Below are 26,860 nucleotides of genomic sequence, written 5' to 3'. Positions count from 1 at the left end.
CACACTGTTCAAGGGGTTATTGAAAACATTGTGCTTGTCCTCCATGCTCATGTCTTGTAAGCTGTAAAAATAAAACCATTAAAATATATTAATTATGAATATATATAAAACAAAAGACATGTAGTGCAAAGAAGTTATGACAGTTGAACTGTTTCCTTTGTTCAAGGTTCATTTCTGTGGATTCTGCAATGACATTCAGACGCTCATCTCTGAAAAGAAGAACCAGAGCATGATACATCCCACATATGGAGATACAGCAGCTATACTGTATATATCATATTAATGACTTGCCTGTTCATCCTTCCAGAAGCACCGATGCTAGACACTGCTGCAGCTGTGAGTTGAACAGGTGTTTCCTTCATGGGAGTCGATGCTGCAGAACCTCTCTCATAGCTGGAGAAACAGCAGCAACATCAAGAGAATAAGTGCTACATGACACAGCTGCACACCCCTGTAATACATTCTGTTACGTCCTAAGGTGCTGGGAGGGTCGGCTCGCCTGGACAAACTCACCAAAATAAATCAGGAATAGCAACTATCAGGTCAACTACAAGCATGATCTCAGGCATGGATAGTGAACAAACTGGGAAATATATAAAAGTGTCTGTAACATAAATTCAATTTTGCTCACTTGGATGAACAGTTTCTTTATCTCTTTGAATATAATCTGAACACAAAGCACTACTTATATCCATTAATGGAGGCTGTGTGCACACAATGCAACCTTTGCCAATGGCTCTGACCCTGTGCATCATCAGATTCCACCCATGTGCAGAAAAAGCAATGACAAACAACAACATCGCTCCTTTTTGTAAACAAACAGAGCAAGTAAACAACATGTTTGACCTTTGATAGGCACTGCACAGCGTTTTGACTGAATAATCAGCATTAATAAATAAATCTTTCCCAGCAGGACTGTAAAATATGAAGTGTGGCTGTGTTAGCAGCTGGCTGACATGAGCTCCAAGGTTTCTGGTTAACGTTACACTTTGATTGGCAGTAATTTTCGGGTCTGTTGGGTCCAAATAACGAAGATAAATTGTAGGATTTGTCGCATGAAAGTAAAACTACAGTCCTGGTAGTAATTACTGAGTTGGTAAGTCTCCCTGTGGCCATGTTCCAGCTGAAGCTACCAAACAACACGTTGCGTTTAGATCGGGCTAAATTACCTGTGCAGCAGAAAACAGGCAACTTCGGCGTCACTCTGAAAACATTTGTCCCTCATCAGAGATTTCCATTTGGGGAAGGCCGCACCGATGTTGATCATTGTTTTCTGCCGTCGTCTGTCCACATTTAGTTTCACTTCTTCCTCTTTTCGCTCCGTCGCTTTTTCTTCTGCTAAATAACACGTACGATCCTCCATTTGTCAAAATGTTGGCTTCTCGGTTAGCCAGCAAACACTTCAAACTCATCTCATCTTCTTTCTTCTCCTCCGTCTGTTTTCTACCATCTGCACATGGATGCAGGGTCTGCAGGAGAGGAAGGTTCCGGTTTCCGCCTGTAGTCCGGGTAGTATTGACCAATCACGTTGCAGCGGGCTTTGGTTGCATGCAGGTAAACAGTCCGTGTGGAGCGCAAAAGAGGCGGAACGCATCGGCCGAAATGTAAATCTGAACCCTGAGCCGTTAAATAAGATAATAAAATAATCTGACAGGAAACGAGACAAAAAAATTTCAATTCAAATTTGAGTAGTTTCCAGGGATCTAATGAGGACACTTTATTGATTATTATAGTTAATATTTGGTTAATTATGTAGTTAGTTCCTGGATGCTCATGCATTTCAGCTGATACAGAAGCTACATAACCTAAAGTTTGACAATGGTTTTGGAAGAAGTATGCTTGAGATGACATTGACCACTTTTTGTGTCCTTACTGTTAATAATATTCTGTAATGAATGAGTCCAACGAAGGTTAAAATCAAGGGCAACTGGACTTGGTTGAAGATTTCAACTTCAACCAAGTCCAGTTGCCCTTGATTTTAACCTTCGTTGGATAACTATGACCTGGATGACTGAGAATCTTCATAGACGTAATGAATGAGTGTTGGTGACAGAACTGCACATAAGCCCTTGTTCATTGTTATTACTGAGCCTCAGCTTTCCATTATTGTTAATTATAGTTGCAACTTACACTCTTAAATGAGCATTGAAAATTGCCAGCTGATAAAACTTGCTCCAGGGACCAGATTCATATAACATCAAAGGCTTCATGCAGCTCCTAACTGGAGCTGACTTAGATGGTGATTAACACTAAACATTAAAAAGTCAGTCTATTCCCCCCATCTGCATAGGTGTCATTTACACTGGGGACATGTCCCCGCGACTTTTTCTGTTTTTTCTCCCAAATGTTCTGAAAAATAGCTTGTAACAAGAAATGTTAAATAACAAATGTGAGTACTATGACAAAGTTTTTTTTTGGCACAATAAGAAAACATACAACGCAATGTAAATATAGAAAAACAGATCTGCATTATCCCAAAAATTACATAAGCTAAAATAAAACTATTTACTGATTACTGCATTATATTCCATTATATTTTTATATTCTGAATTGTCAACTGCCATCTAAATTTTGTGTTCCCCTTTATATAAATAAAGACATTTCCATAAATTGGTGCAGAAAATGTCTCCAGAATGCAGGAAATTAAGTGTTTAATGCTAAAAATCTTCTGGTGCAGGAGCCCCAGACCCCCCAATTGTATATTTTCATCAATAAATATTTCTTTAAATAGCATTAAAATATGCTCTCGTGACCCCAATATTCTGGATTGTCACGTCTCGTATGTCTCATAAGTGTTTTGTCACAACTCTAATCTGAGCCCCGTCTCTGTCCCCACCACTTTTCAACACAAAGTGCCCACCTGTAACCATCATTGGCTGTTAAAAGTCTTATCAGTGTAACACTAAGCAGTCCTTCAGAATGCTCTCTATTACATGTACATGCATACTGTATGTATTAATGAGTGTAGTGGTGCTTATGGGACGTCGCTCTGGGACGGGGGAGTATGAGGCTGGCAGGGAAAAATCACAGTATACTCACCACAGAAAACTAGACTACCCCACTGATATAGTCCTCCATGAAGAATTCTTTGAAGTTATTATTAAGTAGGTAGTCGTTCATTATAAGTATTCATCTTAAGTATTTAGTTATTCATCAATAATCTAGTTGTTCCTGATTTGTTCCTTAATTAAATCATCAATAAATCATCCATAGACACTGTATAATGTATGTCCCTTATTGTAAAGTGTAAACCAGCACTCTACCAACATGGAACATCCTGCTGCCAGAAATTTTGGCAGCGCTGCAAAACCTGACTCGTGGCTTCGGTAACTCCCTGATGCAGCTGCGCCCACCCCGAACTGACCACACAATACACATCTGACTTCATGTTTCTCCTCCCCGCCTCGCAGAGTTGTCAGACATGGGGAACATGGAACCAAAGAGGTCATGTGGTTAATCGGAATCAGTGGTCAATTAATACTCTTGCAGCTGGGTGCTCAAGTCCCTTTCTCCACCATGAGAAGCAGAGGTAGTTCTAGGTAGGTCATTCTAGTGGACTTTACTGATGAAACATTTTTTCTACGTCACACATTAAAGCAACTTGAAGGACAGCTATTAGATTGTTTATTGTGTCTAGTCCAAACAGATGATGCCCATTAGGGCTGGTTCTTCTGCTTGGCTGAGCATTTGAAAACAACATGCAACTTTTCCGGCTTCTTTGGGTGGTAAATGCGCTATGTACCATTTCTCACCGGAAAATCCTTCATCCTCAGCTTATTCTGCGTCACTTCTTTGAATTATGTCATTCATGTGCTTGATGTAACCTTACAGAATCTCCTCTTGAAGTGGCCAAGTCGGGCCTCCACAAGTTGTCTGTCAGGCATATGTGGCCTTTCTTTAAAGGGCAATGGCATTTCATATTGTCCTGATATTGATGGGGGAATCTCTTTTACAGCAACACGATGACAAATGCTTCTCTTCAAACCTGTTTAAGGCATGGCATTGACCTACCAAATATTCTTAAGGTTAGGCGTAAGGTTCCACATTTTTACCTAGTATCACTTGTTTTAGTTGTAACCGGTAGTCAGTGACACACACAATTTTATGAGGTTTAGGCACATGCGGAGTGGATGTATGTCTTGGCATAACATGCATAGACCCACTGTACAAGAGAAAGTATAGTGGTGTAACCTATAAGAGGAAATGAAAGAGGAGGCATTAAAGCCGTTCATTTGTTAAGATGTGTTGAGTGTTTATTATTTATTAACATTGGTTGAGACATTTCAATCACTTCAAGCTCAATTTTTCTTTAATTTTTCTGAAATTTAGCACTTTATTTTAGTTTACTTAAATTTAAATTTACTTAAATGAAATATTATTTGATTTGACAGTTGTTGACTAAAAACATACTTTGATACAACTACACGTTATGGCACTGAATGACGCAAGCTAGTCGTTATGATGCTCCTGACCTTTGCTTCGGGAAATTGTCTCTAACTGGACCTCCTTGAACTTTTTTTTGAATACCCCTGATTTAGGGGCTGGACCACTAACATACTTCTTCAGATAATACAGTTTATCAGCAGCAGAAATGCCCTCTTGGTCTATTAATGACACTCACCACTGAATACTGTTTGTTCTGGCATAAGAAGTCCGTTTATTGTAATACTCTCCTGAACAGCTTGTGCTAGGTGAGCAATATCAGGGGGTGCAGACAACATGGCTGTCTTAGATAGGTGTGTTGCATTGGTAGGTAGGTTTATTGTCACAATATAGCAGGTTATAGAGTGAAATTGTTTTGTAACTCCCTTCTGCTACGTAGCAGACAATATACATTAATACAGAATCAATTTTTAAAATATGGTAAACAGAAATAAACTATAATCAATGGAGCAGTGCCAAGGATGAATTAGAGTTTAAGAGTCTGATAGCTTGGGGGAAAAAGCTGCTCGTGCATATCACATGCCAGTTTGTGATTTTTCCAGTCAGGATTCTTTCAATTGCTGCTCTGTAAAAGCTGACAAGAACTTGGCGTGGGAATTTTCCCTTCTTAAGCTTTCTCAAGAAATATTGCTAAATCGTTTCTGAGCTTTCTTCATCAGCGTGGAGATGTGAGATGACCATGTCAGGTTCTCTGTGATGCTGATTCCCAGGAACCTGAAACTATTATTTACTGCTATTAACTATTACACCATTGGGCTGAGATACAGAATTTGGGCTCACCTATTTACCCTTAACTGACTGCCTGTCACCCATCTGAGTAATTTTGATTCAAATCTGTCTCGAGCTGCCTCCATTTCCTTTTCAGCCTGTAGATGCTGTTGAGGATTAGGGTTTAGATGGCATCAAGATTTACAGTATCTCACAAAAGTCAGTTCACCCTTCACATTTTAATAAATATTTGATTATATCTTTTGATGTGACAACACTGAAGAAGTGACACTTTGCTACAATGTAGTGAGTGTACAGCTTGTATAACAGTGTAAATTTGGTGTCCTCTTAAAATAACACATCACATAGCCATTAATGTCTAAACTGCTGGCAACAAAAGTGAGTACACCCCTGAGTGAAAATGTTACCTTTATAATATGAAAGATTGGCAATCTGTTCATTAACATCCTTCGGGCTCACTGAAGAAGTTATTGTAATATTTCTTTTCCTAGGAAGTCGTAGTGTACAGGATTACCATTTCCAAAATAGTAATAATGCTGCGTTTCATTTACAACGGAAGTCGGAGGTCGGAGCTGAGAATGACGTCACACTCGAGTTGATGGAGTTCTAGTAGAAAAACAAATTTAAGTCGGAAAACCAAGATTGATGCCTCTGGCCATTGTTAGCAATACCAGCTGATAACAACGCATTACGTGGTATTTTGCACATACAAACACCGTATCAACATGTCAACAGATATAATTTGGACAGGACTGTGTGTGTGACTGATTTAATGAGACACAAATAAGACAAAAGTGCGATTAAAAATGTAAAATTACTACAGCTTCTACTACTGTTGATTCTGGTATTTTAAGGTTGGTGTTGGTGAGGTTCTCCCGACTTTCCCAGTAAGAAATCCGACGTAAGGGGGCGTTCTCCCAAATTCCGACTTGGAACTCGCAAATTCCAACTTCCCATGTCAAATGGAATGTACCATAATATTACAGCTACTAATTCAAATAATGCTGTGTTCCCAAAACGCATCAAACGCAACGCACCTTGACATGAATGCGCAACTGCGCGGCAGGTCAGCAGCAGTTCAAGTCAAGAAGCCGGCCCTTATGTTCTTCAAGTTGGCTGTTAGCCAAAAAGCTGAAGGACGAATGGAGAACGAGGAAGATAGGCGTTGTTTCGACAGTATTGTCATTGTGTAACCATCTAAGATGCAAAGAAAATTGTCATCTTTTGTAAACTTTGTGTGATCAGCAAAAAGTTTTCAACGGTGAACAATTCTACGTCTTATTTATTGAAGCATCTGCCAAAGCAGCACAGCAATGTAAAACTTATAGAAAGAAACTCTACTGCTAATGATGCATGCGCTCGTCGAGAGAAATTGGCGTTAAGCAACGTTTTATGTTTTATAAAACCACAGTGTACGTGCTTCCGGATGACATCCCAAGCAGGCTGCATGATTCCACGTCGCAGATTGGCTGTCCTGAAAACAAGTCCTGCCTAGTTCCTGGTTTTCCTGCGATGGTGATTCTGATTGGCGCAGCGTGCCACTAGCCGTGTTTCTAGACGTTTTTTAATGCGCATTTTCAAGTATCGCATTAGAAACGGTTGATGGAAACGGCAAAATTCGAAAAAATATCCTTTATTTCGCTAAAAAGTTTTTACGCTCACTTGAGGTGGTTTTTTCCTTTGTCGAAAAAGAAGTAGGAAAAGTAAATGCACTAAACGGGAGATGGAAACACTTTTTCCGAATAAGTTCTGACGTAGCGAACTTGTAACTCACGACTGATCTGCTGTTTCTGCTGTCGGCGTCTTGCCTGGTTGTGCAGAGTTCTGCATGCCTGCCGAGAATTTCATGCACCTCGTGGCTGGTAACGCTCATTTGTGCTGACAAAAGAGGTGGATGCAAATCTGGGCAGGCAGCCTTCATCATCTGTTCTGCCGAATTATGCATTCACCTCTTACATACCCCTTTCAGATCCTTTGCTCTGCACACTGATCAAACGGGGTTATCAGTGCATAGTTTTGCTGAATCTCAATGAATGCTATTACTACTGAGTGTAATAAAATATTAATGACTCTTAACATTCATAAAATATATACTTATACTTTGAATCATTTATCACCATTAATGAACCCCACAAAGGATATTATAGCATTTAAAAGCATTATTTGGAGGTGCATGCAATTCTCGGCAGGCATGCAAAACTCTGCATATCACCGGATATTCCCATAGCGTGCAGAGACATGGCTGGTAGCAACTTTCCCGCTTGAAGCACATTTCTGAGGACCTCTCTCCATCTTTCTAAGATCAGCGGCCATCAGGTTCATGCGACTAGTTTTGTTTCTGGTTTGGAACCCATACGTCTTGTTTATTACAGCCACGTGTAACATCAACTACTGACGTAACTACGCTTGCCGTAGCCTGGTTTATTCACTCCAAACCAGCTGATGGAAACGCACATATTTCTCGGTTACTTTTTTGCGACATTTCAAAAGTACGCTTAAAATTCGCATGACAATTAGATGGAAACATGGCTACTGACATCTCCAATCAGGACACTTCAGTCAAGATCGCCTTCCGGTTAAATAGTGTGCTCAGACTGCCGTTCTAGGCAGCGGTCATTCCTGAATAACTTGCTTCAGTGCCACATGTCTGTGAGAACGCTTTGTGATAACCTTGTGCTAATTTATCCTTGTTGTACTGTTGTTACAAATGTTCTGTTAGCTTTGTGCTAAATTCCTTCAGCTCTGGCTTAGCCAGAAGCTGTGTATTTGTTAGGTGGCCTGTTTTGCTAGGAGTGCTACAACTGGGCTAGGGATTCAGGTTCAAATACTGATGCCCTCTTTGCATGAGTAGTGTTATGGTTCTGTCATGGTTTGAGTTTTAGTGTTATTATTTCCTGTTTTATTCTTGGTTAAGCCTGTTATGATTTTGGCTTTCTATTTATTAAATCATGTGTCACATCTGTGTCTCACCTGTGCTTGTTTACCCTGGCTGTGTGTTGTTCTGTGTCAGTATTTAAGCCCTCAGTTCTGTTATCTCTTTGTTGTGTCCTCATCAGCTGAGTGTTCTTTCTGTACTCTGTGTCCTGTTTCCGTTGATTTTGGATTACTCTGCTCACTTTTGGATATATGCATACATTTTGGAAAATATTTCAATGATAAAAGCTAGACTGAAATGTTATTAGTTTTTGTTGACTAATAATAATAATAACAAATATCAAATGACAAACACCAATAAAATTTTTTAAAAACACAAACTATATCAAAATGCAGTTAAACAGACTTCTCTGGCTCCTCCTCAACTATGACAAAATTGGGTATATTTCATTCTTTATATTTCATCATTGATTTTCCAGCTTATTATCAATGTGAAAAGGGGAACCCTGGTGCAGGTAAGCCCACCCCGTTAAGACCCCTCCATGGCAAATATGCCTAGAGTTGTTATCCATGCTAAAAATGGCTAATGCTATGGTGATTGTCATGGGTCAGACTTCATTGGTCATATTTGTTAAACTGTAGGCTTGCCTGTAGACAAAAAATACCATCAATTACTAATGTTAAATTAGTAATTTATAGGATTTGGCAATTAAATACCATCTCCACTTTCCCCATAATAAGCAACGTACATTTCCCACACTTGTTCCATACCCTCTACATTACAAACAACTTCATTTAAAGGGAGCATTTAGAAATAATAATTAATTATTAATTATTAATTAATAATAATAATTTGTCTACATAGGTGGTTTCAGTAGGCAGTAAGCAGCATTTTACCTAATATTTGTTAGACATTTAAAAATATAGAGAAGAGAAAGAAAATTCAGCAAAACATTAAAAGACTATAAAGACTGCTTTGGTTCTCACAAATGTACTTAGTGAACATCTTCTATCTTGTGTGGAGTCTCATGTGTCTCTTCAGACTTCCCTGTTCTGTTAATCTCTTCCCACAAACATCACAGCCAAACGGTTTCTCTCCTGTGTGGACTCTCATGTGTGACTTAAGACTTCCCTTTTCTGTAAATTTCTTCCCACAAACATCACAGCCAAATGGTTTCTCTCCTGTGTGGACTCTCATGTGTCTGCTAAGATGTGGCTGCTGGTTAAATGTTTTACCACAAACATCACAGCCAAATGGTTTCTCTCCTGTGTGCAGTCTCATATGTCTCTTAAGAGTTCCATGTTGTGTAAATCTCCTCCCACAAAGATCACAGCTAAATGGTTTCTCTCCTGTGTGAACTATCATGTGCCTCTTAAGATTTCCCTGTTCTGTACATTTCATTCCACAAACATCACAGCCAAATGGTTTCTCTCCTGTGTGGACTCCCATGTGTCTCTTAAGAGTTCCATGTTGTGCAAATCTTGTCCCACAAAGATCACAGCTAAATGGTTTCTCTCCTGTGTGGACTCTCATGTGTGTCTTAATATTTCCCTGCTCTGTACATTTCTTCCCACAGACATCACGGCCAAATGAACTCTCTCCTGTGTGGATTCGCGTGTGTTTCTTAAGATGTGGCTGCTGGTTAAATCTTTTACCACAAACATCACAGCCAAACGGTTTCTCTCCTGTGTGCACTATCATGTGTCTCCTAAGATTGCCCTGGAGTGTAAATCTTTTACCACAAACATCACAGCCAAATAGTTTTTCTCCTGTGTGGATTCTCATCTGTGAATCTACATTTTGCTTCACTCTGAAACATTTCTGATTAAACACACAACTAGAGGACCCTTTTCCTAAATCACACATCATGTGTCTCTGAAGAGACCCCTTGTGTTGATATTGTTTATCACATTCAAAGCAGCTAAAAGATTCTTTCCCAGCATTACATCCTGCATCACTTACAGGAGCTTCCTTATATTTCAGAGCATTTACACCTGACTCAGGTGCTCTGGTCTCCTTCCAACCATTGTCACTGTCTTCAGTTTCAGCTTCAGAATCTGACAAAGGTTCTTGCCAGTCATTTTCACTGACTTCAGTGTCTGAAGCTTTTTCAGCAGTATCTGGTTGTAAATGACTATCTGGATCAAGGTTCCCAGCAGGTTCTGATCCTCCATCAGTTTCTGTTTTTATCTGCGTAGCTGAGCTGCTGGCTGAAGGCTCTGCCTCTCTGTTGTCCTCAGTTTGGCTTCGATGAAGCTGTGGAGACTGAGGTTTCTCTTCCTCATCTTCACTCTTCACAGTAATAGCAGTGAATGGGAACCTGGTGATATCAGCCTCCTCCAGCCCATTAAGCTGCTCTCCCTCCTGACTGGTCCAGAGTTCCTCCTGTTCTTCTTTTATGTGTAGGGGCTCTGGGTCCTCCTGGTCCAGACTGGGGCTCCACTCAGTGGGAACCTCTTCTTTAATCACCAACGGCTGGTGGACATCTGCAGGGAACACTGAAACCCACACCAACAGCAAGAACGTCTCAGGTTAGGTTTGTAACCCTTGTTCCCCGAGAAGGGGAACGAGACACTGCGTCGGTGACGACACTATGGGAACGCCTCTGGGTGTGGCAGGGCTGAAATCATGAATGAAACTACTCCAATCCTATTGGCGTTGCTAGAACGGTAATGTGTGACGGCGTAACTGGAGGCATATTTAAGCACGCCGGCACACCGGACACATTAGTTCTTTGCTATGAAGCAAGGCACTCCAGGCGGGGAGAGGTGTGGCGGACCGACGGAGTGTCTCATTCCCCTTCTCGGGGGAACAAGGGTTACATACGTAACCCAAGACGTTCCCCTTCGAGGGTACTCAAACTGCGTCAGCGACGACACAATGGGAACAAGAATAACTGCGCGGAGGGCCCTAGAGGCCGCCATGCCTCGAGTAGAGTGCGCCCTTACTGTCATAGGTGAAGGTAACCTGCGCACCTGATTGGCCAGGGAAATAGTCTGAACGATCCAGTTGCTGATCGTGTGTTTAGAAGCGGGGAGCCCAGCCTTGGGGGACCCGAAACACACCAGCAACTGGTCTGCTTTCCTCCACCGGGAGGACCTCAGAGTGTAAATACTCAGCAGAGCAGATGAAGTCTCCCATCCTCCGCCGTCAAATGAGGTGGGGGATGAAACGCCTGCAGCACCGTAGACCCTGACAACCTGGACGGAACCTTAGGGACATAGCCCGGACAGGGGTGCAGGATGGCTCTGACCCTCCCCGGGGCAAACTCCAGGCATTGAGGAGAATCACCGGGCAGGTAACTGGGTCCACCGCCCGTTCTCTACACCAGGTGGCAAACACATTCCACTTCAGGCCGTACGTCCTTCTCGTGGACGGGGCTCTGGAGCTGAGCAGCGTCTCAACTGTTCCCACCGTCAGGCCCGCCTCAAGAAACTGGGCCCCCTCATGGGCCATACCCACAGTCTCCACAGGGCGGGGTAAGGGTGAAAGACCTGGTCCTCCGCCTGAGACAGCATGGCGGGCCCTCCAGGAGCGATATTATGTCCGAGAACCACACTCAGGCCGGCCAAAATGGGGCTACTAGTAGTAGGCCGACACCGTCCTGACGAACCCGACTGGGGGAAAAGCATACAGACGCCGCCTCGGCCACGTCTGCACCATGGCATCCAACCCCTCAGGGCTGGTGGCTGGTGTTCTGCATACGTCCCCAGTGGCACCCTGAAGTGGAGGTCCGCCAGGGAAAACCCGCCGATAACCCGTGGTGTGTGAGCCAGAGCGCCTCCCGACTGAGGCCCCTCCGGGCAGGCAGAACGGCGCATGCTCGCTGGAGGCTAGCGCGTCCCGAGCGCTGACACGGCTCAGGACCTCTTCCCCCGACCCCGGCAAGACTGAAGAACGGTCCTCAGATCCATTGTCTCGGGGGGCTGTGGGCGAGAGCGCCGCCTCGAGTCCCGGGTGTGCTGAGGGGGACTACAAGAAGCAACACACTGCCTCTGGCTCTGGCGGTACGAGCTGGACGACGGCTGGGACGTCTCTCTGCAGCCGTTGCCATCCTGGACCCAGACCGACGCGGGAGATACTGCTGTAATGCCTCCCCTTGTGTCCTGGCATGCTGAAACCTGCTGACGACGGCGTCCACTGCCTCGCCAAACAAGCCAGAGGTCGTGACCAGTGCGTCGAGCAGGAAGGTCTTCTCCCCCTCCTGGATGCTCAACAGGTTGAGCCACAGGTGCCGCTCCGTGGCCACAAGCGCCAACATGGAGCGGCCAATGGCGCGGGCCTTCTCCTTTGTGACTCGGAGTGACAAATCCGTAGCTCTGTGGAGCTCAGCAATGTCCTCCTCAGAGGAGCCCCCTCACGAGTCCATGTCCTTCAGCAGGTCGTCCTGCAAAACCGCCATCGTGTGCAGGCTCGCACCAGCCCGGCCCGCTGCCATGTACGCCTTGCCCACCAGAGCAGATCTCACGCGACATGGCTAGGTAGGCAGCGCCGGCTGAGATATAGCTGGCCAAAGCATCCTCAACCCGGGGCATCATACCATAGCCGAAGCCCTTAACCCCTGCGACGTCGTAAATCCGGAGCAGGGGAGTAGTCAGACGTGCTGAGAAGGGCTTGCCCCAGGATTTGCACAACTCGTCATGCAAATCCGGGAAAAAAGGCAGAGACCGGCACAGGAAGCGCTCATCCAGCTTACTGGCAGCCTGTGTGTCGGCACAGCCTGCGGCCAATCGAGCTGGAGCTTGCCCACTGCCCGTGTCACCACCTCCAAAAGCTCGGCATCGCTGACTGATGACGTTGATCCGGCTCCCGGAAGTCTTCCTCTTCCATAATGCTGAGCACATCCAGCTCCTCAGAACTGGACAGCCGCATCCTCTCCGGGCTCACACCTCGAGCGGGAACAAAGAAGAGGGAAGTCGGAGCCAGCAGACGAGGAACGGGAAAAGCCTCGGCAGTCCCGATGCCCTCGGAGATGTTGCGCTTGGAGCCCCATGACCAAAGCCGCCGCACCGCCTCAGCGACCGCCGGGCCATGGGGAAAGCGCATCCGGCCGTCTTCGGAAAAGAGAGCCGCACGGGACCTCAGCACCCTCAGGGGTAGGGCCTCGCAATGGCCACAAGCAGCCCCTCGAGAGCTGCCTGGGCACACAGGGCATGAGTGTCCCCAGCCGTGATGTAGCGCAGGCATGAAAAAACACACTGCCTGAACTGCTCGCCAGCCATCTCCTCTGCTTCTCCTTCCAGGTAAGCAAACTTCCTCTCGTGGTTGCTTTTTTTCTGAGTAGTCTCGAACATGCCAGAGTGCCTGCTGAATAGAAAAAAGCTAATGTGTCCAGTGTGCTGGCGTGCTTATATACGCCTCCAGTTACGCCGTTACACGCTAATGTTCTAGCAACGCCAATAGGATTGGAGTAGTTTCATTCATGATTTCAGCCCTGCCACGCCCAGAGGCGTTCCCATAGTGTTCCCTCGAAGGGGAACTAATCTATAATGTGGAAGATGGAGTTCCCTTAGCAAATATAGGGATAAAGGTCAAAAACATGTGTAACCATAGTGATGGCGCACACCATCAATGACAAGTAGTGAGGTAGTCTTCAAACTTTGCACCTTTTTTCTCAACAAGTCTTCCAAATTAAATGACCAACTGCATTGAGGTCAGATGATGACAACAGGATGACATCAAGTCACCATCAACTTTGGGCCTGGAGGAGAAAAAAAGTCTCACCTGTCTTCTTTTTAGGCATCCCTACTCCACTTTTGATTCTCCTCTTTCCAATCCTTGCTTGCAACTCAGAGATGTATCCGTAGATTTTTCCAGATTTTACGGCGTATAACCTGTGTCTTCTGCAGTTTTTCTTGTACAGCCTTCTGAAACTGTAATTACATAAATTCAAACCATTCAATATCATTTAGTCATTATAACAACAGATGACTGCAAATGTTAATAATTACTTTCATACAAAACTTTGAAATGGGAATATTCTAAGTGTAATACGTACATCTCTTTGCCTTCTGCGGTTTTCATAGGTGGTTGGTTCATGTGGAAGTTATGATCCAGTGCATCAAGCAGAACTCTTGCCTCATAAACTGGGGAACTGAAACTGAAGCGCTTGCTGGCATACATCAATATATGATTCTGGAATGCCTCTAGGTCCGCAGTTGATCTGATTGAACAATATATATATAATTGAAAGAATAAGCACAAATGGTCATTATTTACATCTGTGTGAAACATGTAGCCACACTTTACCTGAAGCACAGGTATTTGTGCGCACCCTTCAGCCAACACTTATTAAGAACAATGTCCACTAAAGCTTTGTGGCACATGGAAGCTCTCTGGATCCACGCCTTTCCATGTGTTTCTTCCAGGTGCCGATGTTGACGCCTTCCCGTAATCCGGGTGTGAATGTCACAGACATTGTACATGATACCAACCCAAGGTGCCTGCGAAAAACAGAACAGCACTATAAAAGATCCTTCATATGAAAATAAATGAACTTACTAAGATACTCTCTAAGCGCATCATATATATATATATATATATATATATATATGATGCACTTACAAAAAACTGCTTGGTTGTATCTGCTTTCTTACAAAAATTATTTACAATGTCTTTCAGCCAGATGAAAAGTTTGACATATCCTTTAATCTTTGCTGCCTTCAGCAGCAAAACAAAACATGGATATTCAACCATATTCCAGGGAGGGCTGAGAGTAAGCAGATTGTCATCCCAACCAAAGACTACACCAGATGATTTCAATGATTAACACAGGGTTAGGTTAGGGAGGTTTCTCAGTCATCCAGGTCATAGTTATCCAAGGAATGTTAAAATCAAGGTAAACTTAGACGTTTCGTCCCTCATCCAATAGACTTCTTCAGTTCTAACTGACTGGTAGGGAAACTCTGTGGAGTCGTTTGCCAAGATAATCGATACCGCTGGTTTGTTAGCGCTCCTGGCTGTTGTAATGACGTTAGAGCCACCTGAAGCCAAGTCATGCTGTGGTTGCTGCATGCCTCAAGCGATAACAATCCAGGTGCTAGAAACGGGGGGATGTGATTGTCTGTGAGCATACTTAGCATACTGACAGACTTAGGCAGGGGAGTAGAGGAGTATGAGTAATTATCTCTACCAAAAAAATTTGGAAGATACTCAACAAAGTAAACATCACCGCCAAGACAGGGAGATAATGAGCATGTTGTGCTAATGATGTCAGTGTAGAGAAACAAAGACAACGTTCACGAACTGCGCAGTTAGTTCATCCTGATGCATGCTAAGATGTAACTCAGATTTTTTTAAAGAATAAAGACTCTTTTGCACCGATTTATGACGGACTCCAGTAAGTTTTTGGACCCCAAAATGCTGTCTATTTTAGCAAAGATTTTTATAATGGTAGTGACAAGTTTTGGGTTTTTAATCTTGCCTAACCCCGAACATTTCCTTCAACAGAAGAGAGGATGGATGGTTTGAAAAGTGTCAAAGAACCCATTTACACCCAGGTTAAGAAGCAATCGCTTAACAGGAGAGGGGTCTGCAACACCGCTTGTCCCCCCCTTTCAATGCAGTCCTTTCATCCAGAACTTTCACCTTTCATCAACTAAAACATTCACTTTTTGCCTCAGGTGAAGTTGCCACTAATGGTTCAGACTTTGCCCCAGGTGGCTCCTAGGGCCATAACGACTGTGGTTACAAAAGCCAGAAGCACTAACAAACTAGCTGTATCAATCAGCTTGGCAAACCACTCCACAAAGGCTAACTAGCTGAGTTTCTGTACCAGTCAGTCAGAACAGAAGAAGTCTCTTGGATGAGGATTGAAACGTCTTCTAGTATGTTCTGCCAAGTCCAGTTGACCTTGATTTTAAACTTCATTGGATGACTTCCGCCATAGAGGAGAAGCTAAGCATTGAAATCAACTTTTGTTATGTTTGATTTTAATGAAAACTTGCGTACTCTCCAGCCAGCAATGGCACACAGATAAATACCCCTGATGTAAGATATAGTCACTTTATGGTGAAAACATACTGTAGACAATAACATGAGCAACTTATTCAACTTACAGCAGCTATTTTTTTTGACCAGGTTCTTGGCACCATGCCACATGTCCAGACTGTGATAAATTCCAAGGACCTTGGATCTGCCTTCGCCTGGGTCTGTGAAGTGGGGAGGTATTTAATATTACTACAATATTTTAATCATCTCCTGTTTGTAATTAGTTGTAGTTAGCAACATTGGCAGTTTTGAAAAGAAGCTAGTCTGATCTACTGTCTTCATAGTAGTTTCAAACAGCTGAGTATGCTGTTCCTAAAATTGCCTTGCGACTGTTGATTGTTTGTAATATGGCACTTTTGTGCAGGGTCACATTAGCTGCAGTGTACGTTAGGCTTGGCAAAGGGGGGGGGGGGCAGTATCACTCCCTTTCATTTTGTATTTCCTTGTTGTTGTTTTTTTTTTTTTTTGCTTTTTCTGGTTTATCTTTCTTTTTTTCTCTACCTTGCCACTTTGGAATACACAAATACAAATTTACTCAGCGTTACATGTATGACAGATAAGACCAGGTCATCTATGAACAACATTCGCTTTGTATATTACAATTTTCAGGGACCAAATCGGGCTACCAAGATCTGTGCATGATATATCTTCTGGATGCAGTGGGACGCATCAGCAGTGATGTAACCAGGAGTCCTCGGGTGTTTCGGGTCTTTCAACATCAGACACCCTCATCCTGGCAGCCCAGCCGGGATTGATCAGGCCCCAACTTACGTCCCAGCAGCAACCGTCCACGGATCAGCACTCTCTATCCAAAGCCACCTTGTAGCTTTCTCAGGGGCTTTGCTTGCGGATTCTATGGCTCTCTTCTTTGCAACCCCTGTGATGCCCAGTTAGTTTAGGACTTTGCAGAGTGAGCGCCCTGCGAGGCCTCTACAGCCCTCCTCTATGGGTTCATAGAGGGTCTTCCATCCTCTGTCCTGGCACTTCTCCTGTAGATCCTGGTACTTTGAACATTTTTTCTCGTGGGCTTTTTCCATGCACTCTTCCCAGGGTACTGTGAGCTCGAGTATGATCAGTCTACTGAGATAAAGAGGGCAATCATGGTTTTACAAAGTGGTAAATCAGCTGGGCCAGATGTGTTTACAGTTGAGTCGTTTGCCTCACTCCTCTCTCCATTTCTGCGTGACATGTATTATGTTGTATACTACAATATGAAGTTATAATTAATATAGTGACCCCAAGTAGTCGAAGATTCAAAACAAGGATCATGTCATTTTGGCTATATGGGAATGCTCAACATCTAATTTTAAATAGAACTACCAGTTTTCTCCCAATAAGTTAATATACAGCATATTAAGATATAAATATCAAGATATAATGCTGTAAATAAAAATGTAATAAATATTTTTAAAGAGGTGGTATTACGCCTTTTGGCTTTTTCCCCTCTCCTTTATTGAGTTATATACTATTTCTTGTGCATGGAATAGGTTTGCAAAGTGAAAAAGCCAGAAGTCCAGCCCAAAGGGAGTTCTCATCTCCCAGACAGTCAGTGGACATGAAGTTGTTACTGTGATGTAGAGACAGAGCTCAGTTAAAACTTTATGGATGAACGATACTTTTGTTACAGATTAATAACTCACCACTCTGAAACTCTCCAGTCCATGTTGCCAAGCTGGTCGGCAACATGTATGTAATGGAAAGGGGTCAGTGCGCATGTGTCGGCATAGTGTGTGTGTGTGGTAGAGGAGGACCAGCTGCGCCGATGTTGTGCAGAGTTGTGCTTCAACTTTGCAGAAAATTCATTCATTTATCACCATTGATGAACCACAAAAAGAATATTATGTCGTTTTAAAACAGTAGGCTACTTGGAATAGACCCGCGAGGAACCGCGACGTGCATTCAATTGTCAGCGAGCATACATGCGAAACTCTGTACAAGACTGGTGAATGGCAGGCAAGCAGAGCAGAGTCAATACAATAAAAAAAATAAAACAATAATCCTCAGTTTAGCTGCCCTACAATATAGTAGGGATGGCGAAAATATCGATTCTTAGATGCATCGCGATGCGGGCATGGAATATTCCAACTCGATTCACAAATGTCAAAAAATCTATTATTTAAAAGTTAATTGATAAAGTAATGTTGACAGAACGCAAAAGGCAGAACTCGCGGAAGTACAGCGCCCAGACCTGTGGCGTGCACACAACAGAAACCAGTGTTCCCCCTGTATTCGGCACACCACCGCTGCAGAATGAATACTCACCCTACTTAAATATAACACAACTATTAATATCAATGGGCTAGTCATGATTTTAACTCGAACATTGTGCAAGCATGTTGACACTCCATGCTTGGTCGAGCTCCCTGCATATCCTGTGCGTGAGGCCGAGCGAAGGAGAGAGCGAGCAAGCGGCAGAACATGATGGTGAGAGTTAGCGGAGAAAAATACTTGCAATAAGTTTCAGTCTGGTAGTAAACGTGCATTGTAGGTCACAGTGTCTTCATTAATAAAAGTCTTGTAGAATTTAAGGACCAAGGAGTAAATTAGGGATGCATGCAAACTAGCCCTTTTAAGCTAATTATAAGATGTATCTTTTGGATTTTAATGCGCAAATTAAATGCTTAGTCATTATCTGGAGATAATCCAGAAATATTATGCATCAATTTGCATTGAATCGTAATCAAATCTAATCATGAGGTGCCCAGAGATTCCCACCCCTACAACATAGTAACATTATATTTTGATACACCCCAAAATTGTGCAACCATTTTGAGTTTAATATTACCTAAATACTTAAGTGACAATCACACTATTTTATTTTTCATGTATATATTGTGAATACAAGTGACAAACGTAAGCAGCACTCAGGCAGAACTTTTGTCATGTGCCCCAGGTTGTCTTCCCCTGAGATAACAAAATGAATACGCTGTTTTTTGAATCTTCTATCTGTATTTTACAGGTTAGTAGTTGATAAAAAAAATTTCCACATAGATGTCTTAAAGCCTAGCTTGGTGTGAGCAAGTGTTATAAAGACGTTTTGATACTGTTTAGAATATTCCTGTCAAACTTTTAAATTACCCATTGTTTAGACACCGCTGGGTGGGCATCCAGGTTCATACCTGAATGAAGTCTTGCAGGCACAATGCTAGATATAAGGCATTTAGTTTACACAGTATTTTACTTGTGCTCCAGCGCATAAAATAATTTAAGGATGAGGTATATTTTTAAGTACCTTATATTAAAACACTTAAATGTGACTGAGCTGTTATGGGTTGTACTTGAGAATGTTAATATTGTATTAAAGTCGAAGGTGAAATATCACTTTAATCTTTATTTGTAGCTTAATTTGTTTATATTGAAAATGTTTTGCATCATTGAAACGGTTTATATTTCTGTGAGTGACAGCTGTGTAAAGTGAAGTAAGTGTGGAAGCACAGAAGCAATGCAGGTGGGATGTTGCTTGCTTTATCATACAGTATTGCTGTAACGTGCACTATATTTTGTATACTTGTTATGCTTGTGTAACTTTGTCTGTTTGAGTTGAGAAATACACATTTCAAAATGTTAGTATTTAGCGCACTTGTCTTGATAATCAAACAAGTTGATAATGACAATGACATTTACTTACTCATAATGGGTGCAATCTGGGCATTAGCATCTGTGCAGATCACCACTAGCTTTATATCTGATGTAAGCTTGTCTACAGTCTCGATAAAACCCTCCTTCTCCATGACGACAGAGTTGCAGGATGTCTGCTGCTTGTTGATGGTGGCAACATGAATGATCTCCTTAGTGTCATTCTCCATGTTGGCGTAGCTGCAGTAATGTGCACGATGGCCTGGAGAGTCATTTCTGCCATCTGCTGAAAAAAAAGTATATAAAATAAAACCCATAAATTGCCTAATGTCTTCAATATTTATATAACATGGTAAAGTTTCAGCTACGCACCTAGGACCACAACATCTTTCCCCTGAAGGCCACTGAGGGCCTCAGTCCTCCTCTCTTCCCAGAAGGCCTTCACTGTGTCCACACAGTAAGCGTCCTGAATGGACATGAAGGTGTTCTTCTTCACCATCCCCATGTTCATGAACTTGAACAAGAGGGCGACCTTCGCATAGTCGTTGCCAGACAACAAAATGTTGGTGGACAAGAGAAAATCTCCAGCTTGCGTCCCACACTTCATTACAGGCTGGGAATTCCACCTCCACAAGCAGGGAGAAGCCTCATCAGGAGGGTCTTCACGTGCAGGCTGGTCATGCGCTGCCTCGCCCGTTCCAATAACTGGAAGTCGATCGATCGATGGTGCTTTCTTTAATGCTCCACCCATTCTGTTGAGGCCCAACATGAAGGCATATGTGTAAAGATTTGAATAAAAGCTGGCATCACAGAACAACAGCAGAGTAAATACTGACTGATAACACACCGTATACAAATGGGTGAAAGATCCTCTTCATCAGAGCTGTCATCTTTATCTCCATCATCTTTTTCATGAAAGGAAGGGGGGCCTTCATCTGTCCAATCAATTCTGTAAAAGGAGGACATATTCAGAAAACAATAAATCCTACAGAGAGAACACTAAATAGTAATAAATGTCATTATGAAGCACAACTTACAAACAGTTCAAGGGGTTATTGAAAACATTGTGCTTTTCATCCATGCTCATGTCCTGTAAACTGTAAAAATAAAAACATTAAAATATATAAATTATGAATATAAACAAAACACAAGACATGTAGTACAAAGAAGTTATGACAGTTGAACTGTTTCCTTTGTTCAAGGTCCATTTCTGTGGATTCTGCAATGACATTCAGACGCTCATCTCTGAAAAGAAGAACCAGAGCATGATACATCCCACATATGGAGATACAGCAGCTATACTGTATATATTATATTAATGACTTGCATTTGAACAGGTTTTTCCTTCATGGGAGTCGTTGCTGCAGATCCTCTCTCATAGCTGGAGAAACAGCAGCAACATCAAGAGAATAAGTGCTACATGACACAGCTGCACACCCCTGTAATACATTCTGTTACGTCCTAAGGTGCTGGGAGGGTCGGCTCGCCTGGACAAACTCACCAAAATAAATCAGGAATAGCAACTATCAGGTCAACTACAAGCATGATCTCAGGCATGGATAGTGAACAAACTGGGAAATATATAAAAGTGTCTGCTTTACCAGAGTAAATCACATGGATGTACCAAACAGTTTCTTTATCTCTTTGAATATAAACTGAACACAAAGCACTACTTATATCCATTAATGGAGGCTGTGTGCACACAATGCAACCTTTGCCAATGGCTCTGACCCTGTGCATCATCAGATTCCACCTATGTGCAGAAAAAGCAATGACAAACAACAACATCGCTCCTTTTTGTAAACAAACAGAGCAAGTAAACAACATGTTTGACCTTTGATAGGCACTGCACAGCGTTTTGACTGAATAATCAGCATTAATAAATAAATCTTTCCCAGCAGGACTGTAAAATATGAAGTGTGGCTGTGTTAGCAGCTGGCTGACATGAGCTCCAAGGTTTCTGGTTAACGTTACACTTTGATTGGCAGTAAGTTTCGGGTCTGTTGGGTCCAAATAACGAAGATAAATTGTAGGATTTGTCGCATGAAAGTAAAACTACAGTCCTGGTAGTAATTACTGAGTTGGTAAGTCTCCCTGTGGCCATGTTCCAGCTGAAGCTACCAAACAACACGTTGCGTTTAGATCGGGCTAAATTACCTGTGCAGCAGAAAACAGGCAACTTCGGCGTCACTCTGAAAACATTTGTCCCTCATCAGAGATTTCCATTTGGGGAAGGCCGCACCGATGTTGATCATTGTTTTCTGCCGTCGTCTGTCCACATTTAGTTTCACTTCTTCCTCTTTTCGCTCCGTCGCTTTTTCTTCTGCTAAATAACACGTACGATCCTCCATTTGTCAAAATGTTGGCTTCTCGGTTAGCCAGCAAACACTTCAAACTCATCTCATCTTCTTTCTTCTCCTCCGTCTGTTTTCTACCATCTGCACATGGATGCAGGGTCTGCAGGAGAGGAAGGTTCCGGTTTCCGCCTGTAGTCCGGGGAGTATTGACCAATCACGTTGCAGCGGGCTTTGGTTGCATGCAGGTAAACAGTCCGTGTGGAGCGCAAAAGAGGCGCAACGCATCGACCGAAATGTTAAAGAACAGACTACAAGAAATTCAAGAGATTGAAACAAATTCAAAATACTGTATTATCAGTTCATAAAAAATCTATCAAGCACATAATTAGTAGCTATTGCCTTAATATTCTTAATGTCTTTGATGCTATATTGACTCAATTATTGGTAATAATTTCCAAAATATGATTTGGAGTCAGCCTTTTTGTGCATGTGGAATTCTCCCAGTAATAAAACTGACTGTACAAAAAATATTTCTTTTCCTTTTCATTACTTTCAAAACATATAAGAATGTCTTTATCCTGAAATTGAAGTTTTCCTTCTTCTTTCATAATGGTGAACATCCAACCAAATATTCTGCTATACAGTGATAAAACAAATGACAGATTGTTTTCATCTTGCAGTTCACAGAATTTTTAACATTGATTCTAAATGTCTCTGATGTCTTTTCACTGGATATATTCCAGTGCATAACAGGAAGCGGTGGCTGTTGTCCACAAAGCAGTGGGAGAGAGAAAGTCACATAACGTAAACAAACACCAGTACATTTGACCTGGGACTCTAGCTGTGAAGATGGCTGAGAAACAGCGATAAAGGAAAAGGTCTGATGAGTAGAAATTGTAAAACAAGTTATAAGTCCAGACAAGGGGAAGACCTATGTTAACATCGGTGAGGCTTTCAATAATAGATAAACCTCAGAGATTTGAAAGGAATAAAAACTGACACGGAGGTTGCTTTGTTTGAGTAACATTAGCTTTGCTGTCTCACACAATCGATCAACAAATTTCAGTCAGTGCTGTCTTGTCTTGTTGAACACACTCCTAAATCTTGTAGACAGCCTTCGCATAAGAGTTGAAGCTGTAAGCTGCAAAGGGTGCGCCAACTCCATATTAAACCCTACGGATTAGGAATAGGATGTCATTAACCTTTATGTGTATGTAAAGGCAGGCGACCTTAAACTTTTTGCAATATAGTGTATTCTTGGGGTGAAATTCCCCAGGTGGCGTAGTTTGGTTAATATTGCATGTCCTAAAAATTCACATTCGTGAGCGAGAACCCAACAATCCGCCTCGCTACACAATGCAGGCACCTCGGGCTCACTGATAGGGCCTGCAGTTCTCCCACTTGTTTTGCTGATGACAGCAAGCAGAAATGCTGTCTTAGCAGACAACCACCTCAACTCTGTCTGTTCCAATGGTTCAAATGGGGGCAGACCCAAGGGTGAAACCAGGTATAAACATGAAAGATTTCTGGGCTGGGCTAAGCCCCCAGTGTTTCGAAAGCATGGAAACGCCCCTGGTCAGGAGAGACCGGATCAGAGCGGCGTCTGGCCATAGTGTAGCAGGTGGTGGACCACCGGGGTCGGAGTGGCGTCTGTACTGAGAGTAGCAGGTGGTGGGCCGCTGTTACAAGGAGAGCCCATTTAACTTTGGGGAAAACTTAGGCTAACTTAGTCGGGGAGACCCAAGTAGGGATCAGCCACATAGCTGTTGGGGTTTGGACATGTGTTCTATTATGTTATCTTATACAATTGTTTAAAAATAATATAAATGCAACAACTGTATAGAGTTGTGTTTTGTTTTGTTTGAGTTGCATGTGGTGAGTCACTGCCTTGGTGGTTTTCTTTTCCTTGTTTTGTTCTGGTCTGGTTTAGTGCTCATCCTACGTGTGTGATGAACATGCCCATTGACTGTGAACTCCCGTAGCACTGGGTTACCATGTCTGCTCGTCGTTATATTTACTGCATGGCAGCTAGTGTCTGTTTTATGGGGTCATTTCAGCCAACCTGTCTTTTTGTGCTTAACATAGTTTTAATCAGAGTATTTATTTTTTGATTAATAAAGGTTTAGATTTTAATAAAGCCTAACTGCTTTCCAGTCATACTTGTCCCTTTTCCCTCACGTGTAGCACGTCGGTGTGTGAGGCGGCTGCATTGCAGATTCTGGAGCTCTGCCCGTGCGGATGTAAGTTTGTTACGTGCTGCGGACACTGCACGAAGGTGTTATGCTTCACTTCCTGTGTCCCCTTTGTGGCGCTGCAGAGCACTTTGCACTACGACTACAAGTGGATATTGGAGTGTAGATGTGTTCGGGGCGGGACAATTATCAAGCACGCTAAGTTTGGTTCAGATTTGAGCATGTACAGTTAAATTACAACGACTTCCTGTTTCATGGCGAAGCATGGAACTTTGCCACCCCCTCAAGGATACAGTGTTTAAGGTAAACTCACATGCTTTACAACATGACATCATCAAAGAGTTAAGAGTTTTCTAAGATAGTTTTGAAGTAGATATAGCCAACCTGCAAGAAGTGGTTCATCATAGCACAAACATAGTCACTTCCTGTTGCCAGCAGGTGGCGCTGTGACTACGCATGAATTTTGGCTTGTAGATGTGTTTGGGGCGGGACTCTTATCAAACAAGTTTGGTGTAGATATGAGCAAGTAGACTGAAGCAGAGACAATTTAGAGGAGACATGCCACTCAATCACATCCCTAATACAACTCTGTGGGGAAAGCCCATAATGGTAAAGATGGCGGTTATCCCGCCCCTCCCGCTAGAAAGCCAATCGTCTGCTTTTTTAACAGCCAAAGCAAGAAACATATTTCAGCCAATCGTGTGGTTCCACTGACGTAAGGGCCTGAGTTACTTCTACTGCGCATGCGTACAAGTGTAGCAGAAGTATAATGGTTGGGAAAAACACTTTTTAAACCTTATTTTGGGGCAAAGTTGTCAAACTTTTTAATGCTGATTCTATTCATGTAGTTTTTATGTCCCGGTGACTTGTATAAGTGCAGTTCTGGCTCTCTCCCCATTCATTTAGATAGGAGCCTGGTCTTGCTTGTCCGAAATAGCTCTTTGAAGTTACAAGTACTTCCTGTTTTATGGCAAATCATCGATTTTGGACGCCACGCCACAGGCACGCCATTCCACGAAAACTCTAAAGTTTGTACAACTTTTAAACGTCAATGGGTTTTGACTGCACAGCAAAGTTAAGTCGGACTAAATCCCTAGGAGGAGTTCATTAAAGTACGGAGTGTGTAAATCATTAAAAAATGAACATAAAATTCAAAATGGGCGACTTCCTGTTGGGTTTAGGACATCGCTCCAAGAGGCTTTTTGGTATGTCTGGACATAATACATGTGTCACAGAAATTTCATACATGTAGGTAAAACGTGGCAGGGGGGCTGCTTCGTTAAAGGTTATTGGTGCTATGACCATGGGTGTATGTGTTCAGGGCGGGACTCTTATTAAACGTGTAAAATTTGGTACAGATCTGAACATGTATATTCAAGTTACAAAAACTTTCTGTGTTGTGGCAAAGCATGGCACTTTGCGCCACACCCCTGCAAAGCCATAGCCAAAATTCACTAGTTTTACAACGTGGCCTCATCAATGTGTTAAGGGTTATCTGGGACAACTTTGAAGTTGAAATGTCCAACCTGCTAGGAGTAGTACATTACAGCATAAAACATGTCATTGCCTGTTGCCAGCAGGTGACGCTATGAGTTTGAGTGAATATTGGCATGTGAATGTTTTCAGGGCGGGACTCTTATTATACATATCAAATTTGTTGCAGATTTGAGCATGTACACTGAAGTTATAACAACTTCCTGTATCATGGCAAATCATCGATTTTTGACGACATGCCACGGGCAAACTGGTCGACTCCAGTTCGCTAGGAGGAGTTTGTTAAAGTACAAAGTGTGTAAATCGCCATTAATCCTTTTGGGTTTAGGCAATGGCTCCAACAGGCTTGTCTGGACATGATACACGTACCACAGAAATTTTGTACAAGTAGGTGAAACTTTGTCTGGGGACTGCTCTGTAGGGGGCACTAGCGAGCCATTTTGCCATGCCCATGCGCGAAACCCATAAAATACCAAGTTTTTCGCCCTGCCTGAATTATGTGCAAAGTTTGGTGAGTTTTTGATTATGTTTAGGCCCCCAAAACTGAGGTTACTTTGAGGGGGGGAAAAAATCCCATCACTTTCTATATGGACCTCGCATGGTTCGTTCTCGGGCCCCAAAAATAAAATAATCCCTTCAGTTTCAATGGGGACCTTGCATGTTTCATGCTCGTGCCCCAATAACGTTGCTGTCTCCACAAGGGGTCATTAAATTTGTCTCCACCAGGGCTCCAAGGTCAGGCAACACAGGTTGGACCATGTGCCACTTGAGATCCAAGCACAGTCCGTTGACCCAGATTTGAATGGGACACAAAGACAGAAGACCCAGAGAGATGACCATTGACACTACTGTCAGCATGCCCAGCAGCTTGAGAAAAAGACCGTATTTCAACACCTCGACCCTCTGAAAGCAATCTAGAAGTTGCCGAATATCCTGCACCCTCTTTGGAGAAAGGAAGGCTCTCATTAGTCGAGTGTCATACCCAGGTAATTTACCCTCTGACTATGTGTAAGATTGCTCTTTGTGTTATTCACCATAAGGCCCAGCCGGTTCACATGGCCAAAGAGCATACCTGCGTCTCTGACTGCCTGCTCTGCAGTCAAGGAAACAATTAGCCAATCGTCCACGTAGGGCAAGATCATCAAACTTGCAGTTTGCATTGGGGGAAGGGCGGCTGCCACACACCTCGTAAATATACAAGGGGCTAGTGAGAGCCCAAACGGCATCACCGTCAATAGGTATGCCTGTCCTCAAAAGTCGAATCT

The 26,860-nt window shown here is 42.9% G+C and overlaps 2 protein-coding genes across 6 annotated transcripts in view; both read right to left on the bottom strand.

Annotated features, from left to right (window-relative positions):
* LOC119916458 (zinc finger protein 287-like) overlaps positions 1-22,110 on the bottom strand; it is a 32,778-nt gene extending 10,668 nt beyond the window's left edge. The window contains exons 1-4 of one of the 5 annotated variants that reach the window (XM_038736484.1): positions 21,770-22,110; positions 20,650-20,709; positions 20,460-20,561; positions 20,259-20,364 (exon numbers count right to left, since the gene is read on the bottom strand). In XM_038736484.1, the coding sequence (XP_038592412.1) occupies positions 20,259-20,364; positions 20,460-20,561; positions 20,650-20,709; positions 21,770-21,963 (462 nt within the window). In that variant the 5' untranslated portion in view covers positions 21,964-22,110. Of the gene's footprint in view, position 1; positions 62-291; positions 394-1,169; positions 1,489-20,258; positions 20,365-20,459; positions 20,562-20,649; positions 20,710-21,769 lie in introns of those variants that run through there. The other 4 variants (XM_038736486.1, XM_038736482.1, XM_038736483.1 and 1 more) reach the window with 4 other exon arrangements.
* On the bottom strand, positions 7,345-19,802 carry LOC119916465 (zinc finger protein 436-like). The gene is made up of 6 exons (XM_038736496.1): positions 19,665-19,802; positions 16,105-16,197; positions 14,297-14,490; positions 14,046-14,210; positions 13,772-13,920; positions 7,345-10,545 (listed from the first exon to the last, which is right to left on the bottom strand). Exons 2-6 carry the CDS (start codon positions 16,138-16,140, stop codon positions 9,056-9,058), a joined length of 2,034 nt encoding a protein of 677 aa, XP_038592424.1. The 5' UTR covers positions 16,141-16,197; positions 19,665-19,802; the 3' UTR covers positions 7,345-9,055.
* Positions 22,111-26,860: the final 4,750 nt, after the last annotated feature.

Source organism: Micropterus salmoides, unplaced genomic scaffold (genome assembly GCF_014851395.1).
Source record: "Micropterus salmoides isolate LMB-PRFRI ecotype aquatic unplaced genomic scaffold, ASM1485139v1 Ms_hic_scaffold_21, whole genome shotgun sequence".
In the NCBI taxonomy this organism is placed as follows: Eukaryota; Metazoa; Chordata; class Actinopteri; order Centrarchiformes; family Centrarchidae; genus Micropterus; species Micropterus salmoides.
This window is presented reverse-complemented; position numbering and strand designations above follow the sequence as displayed.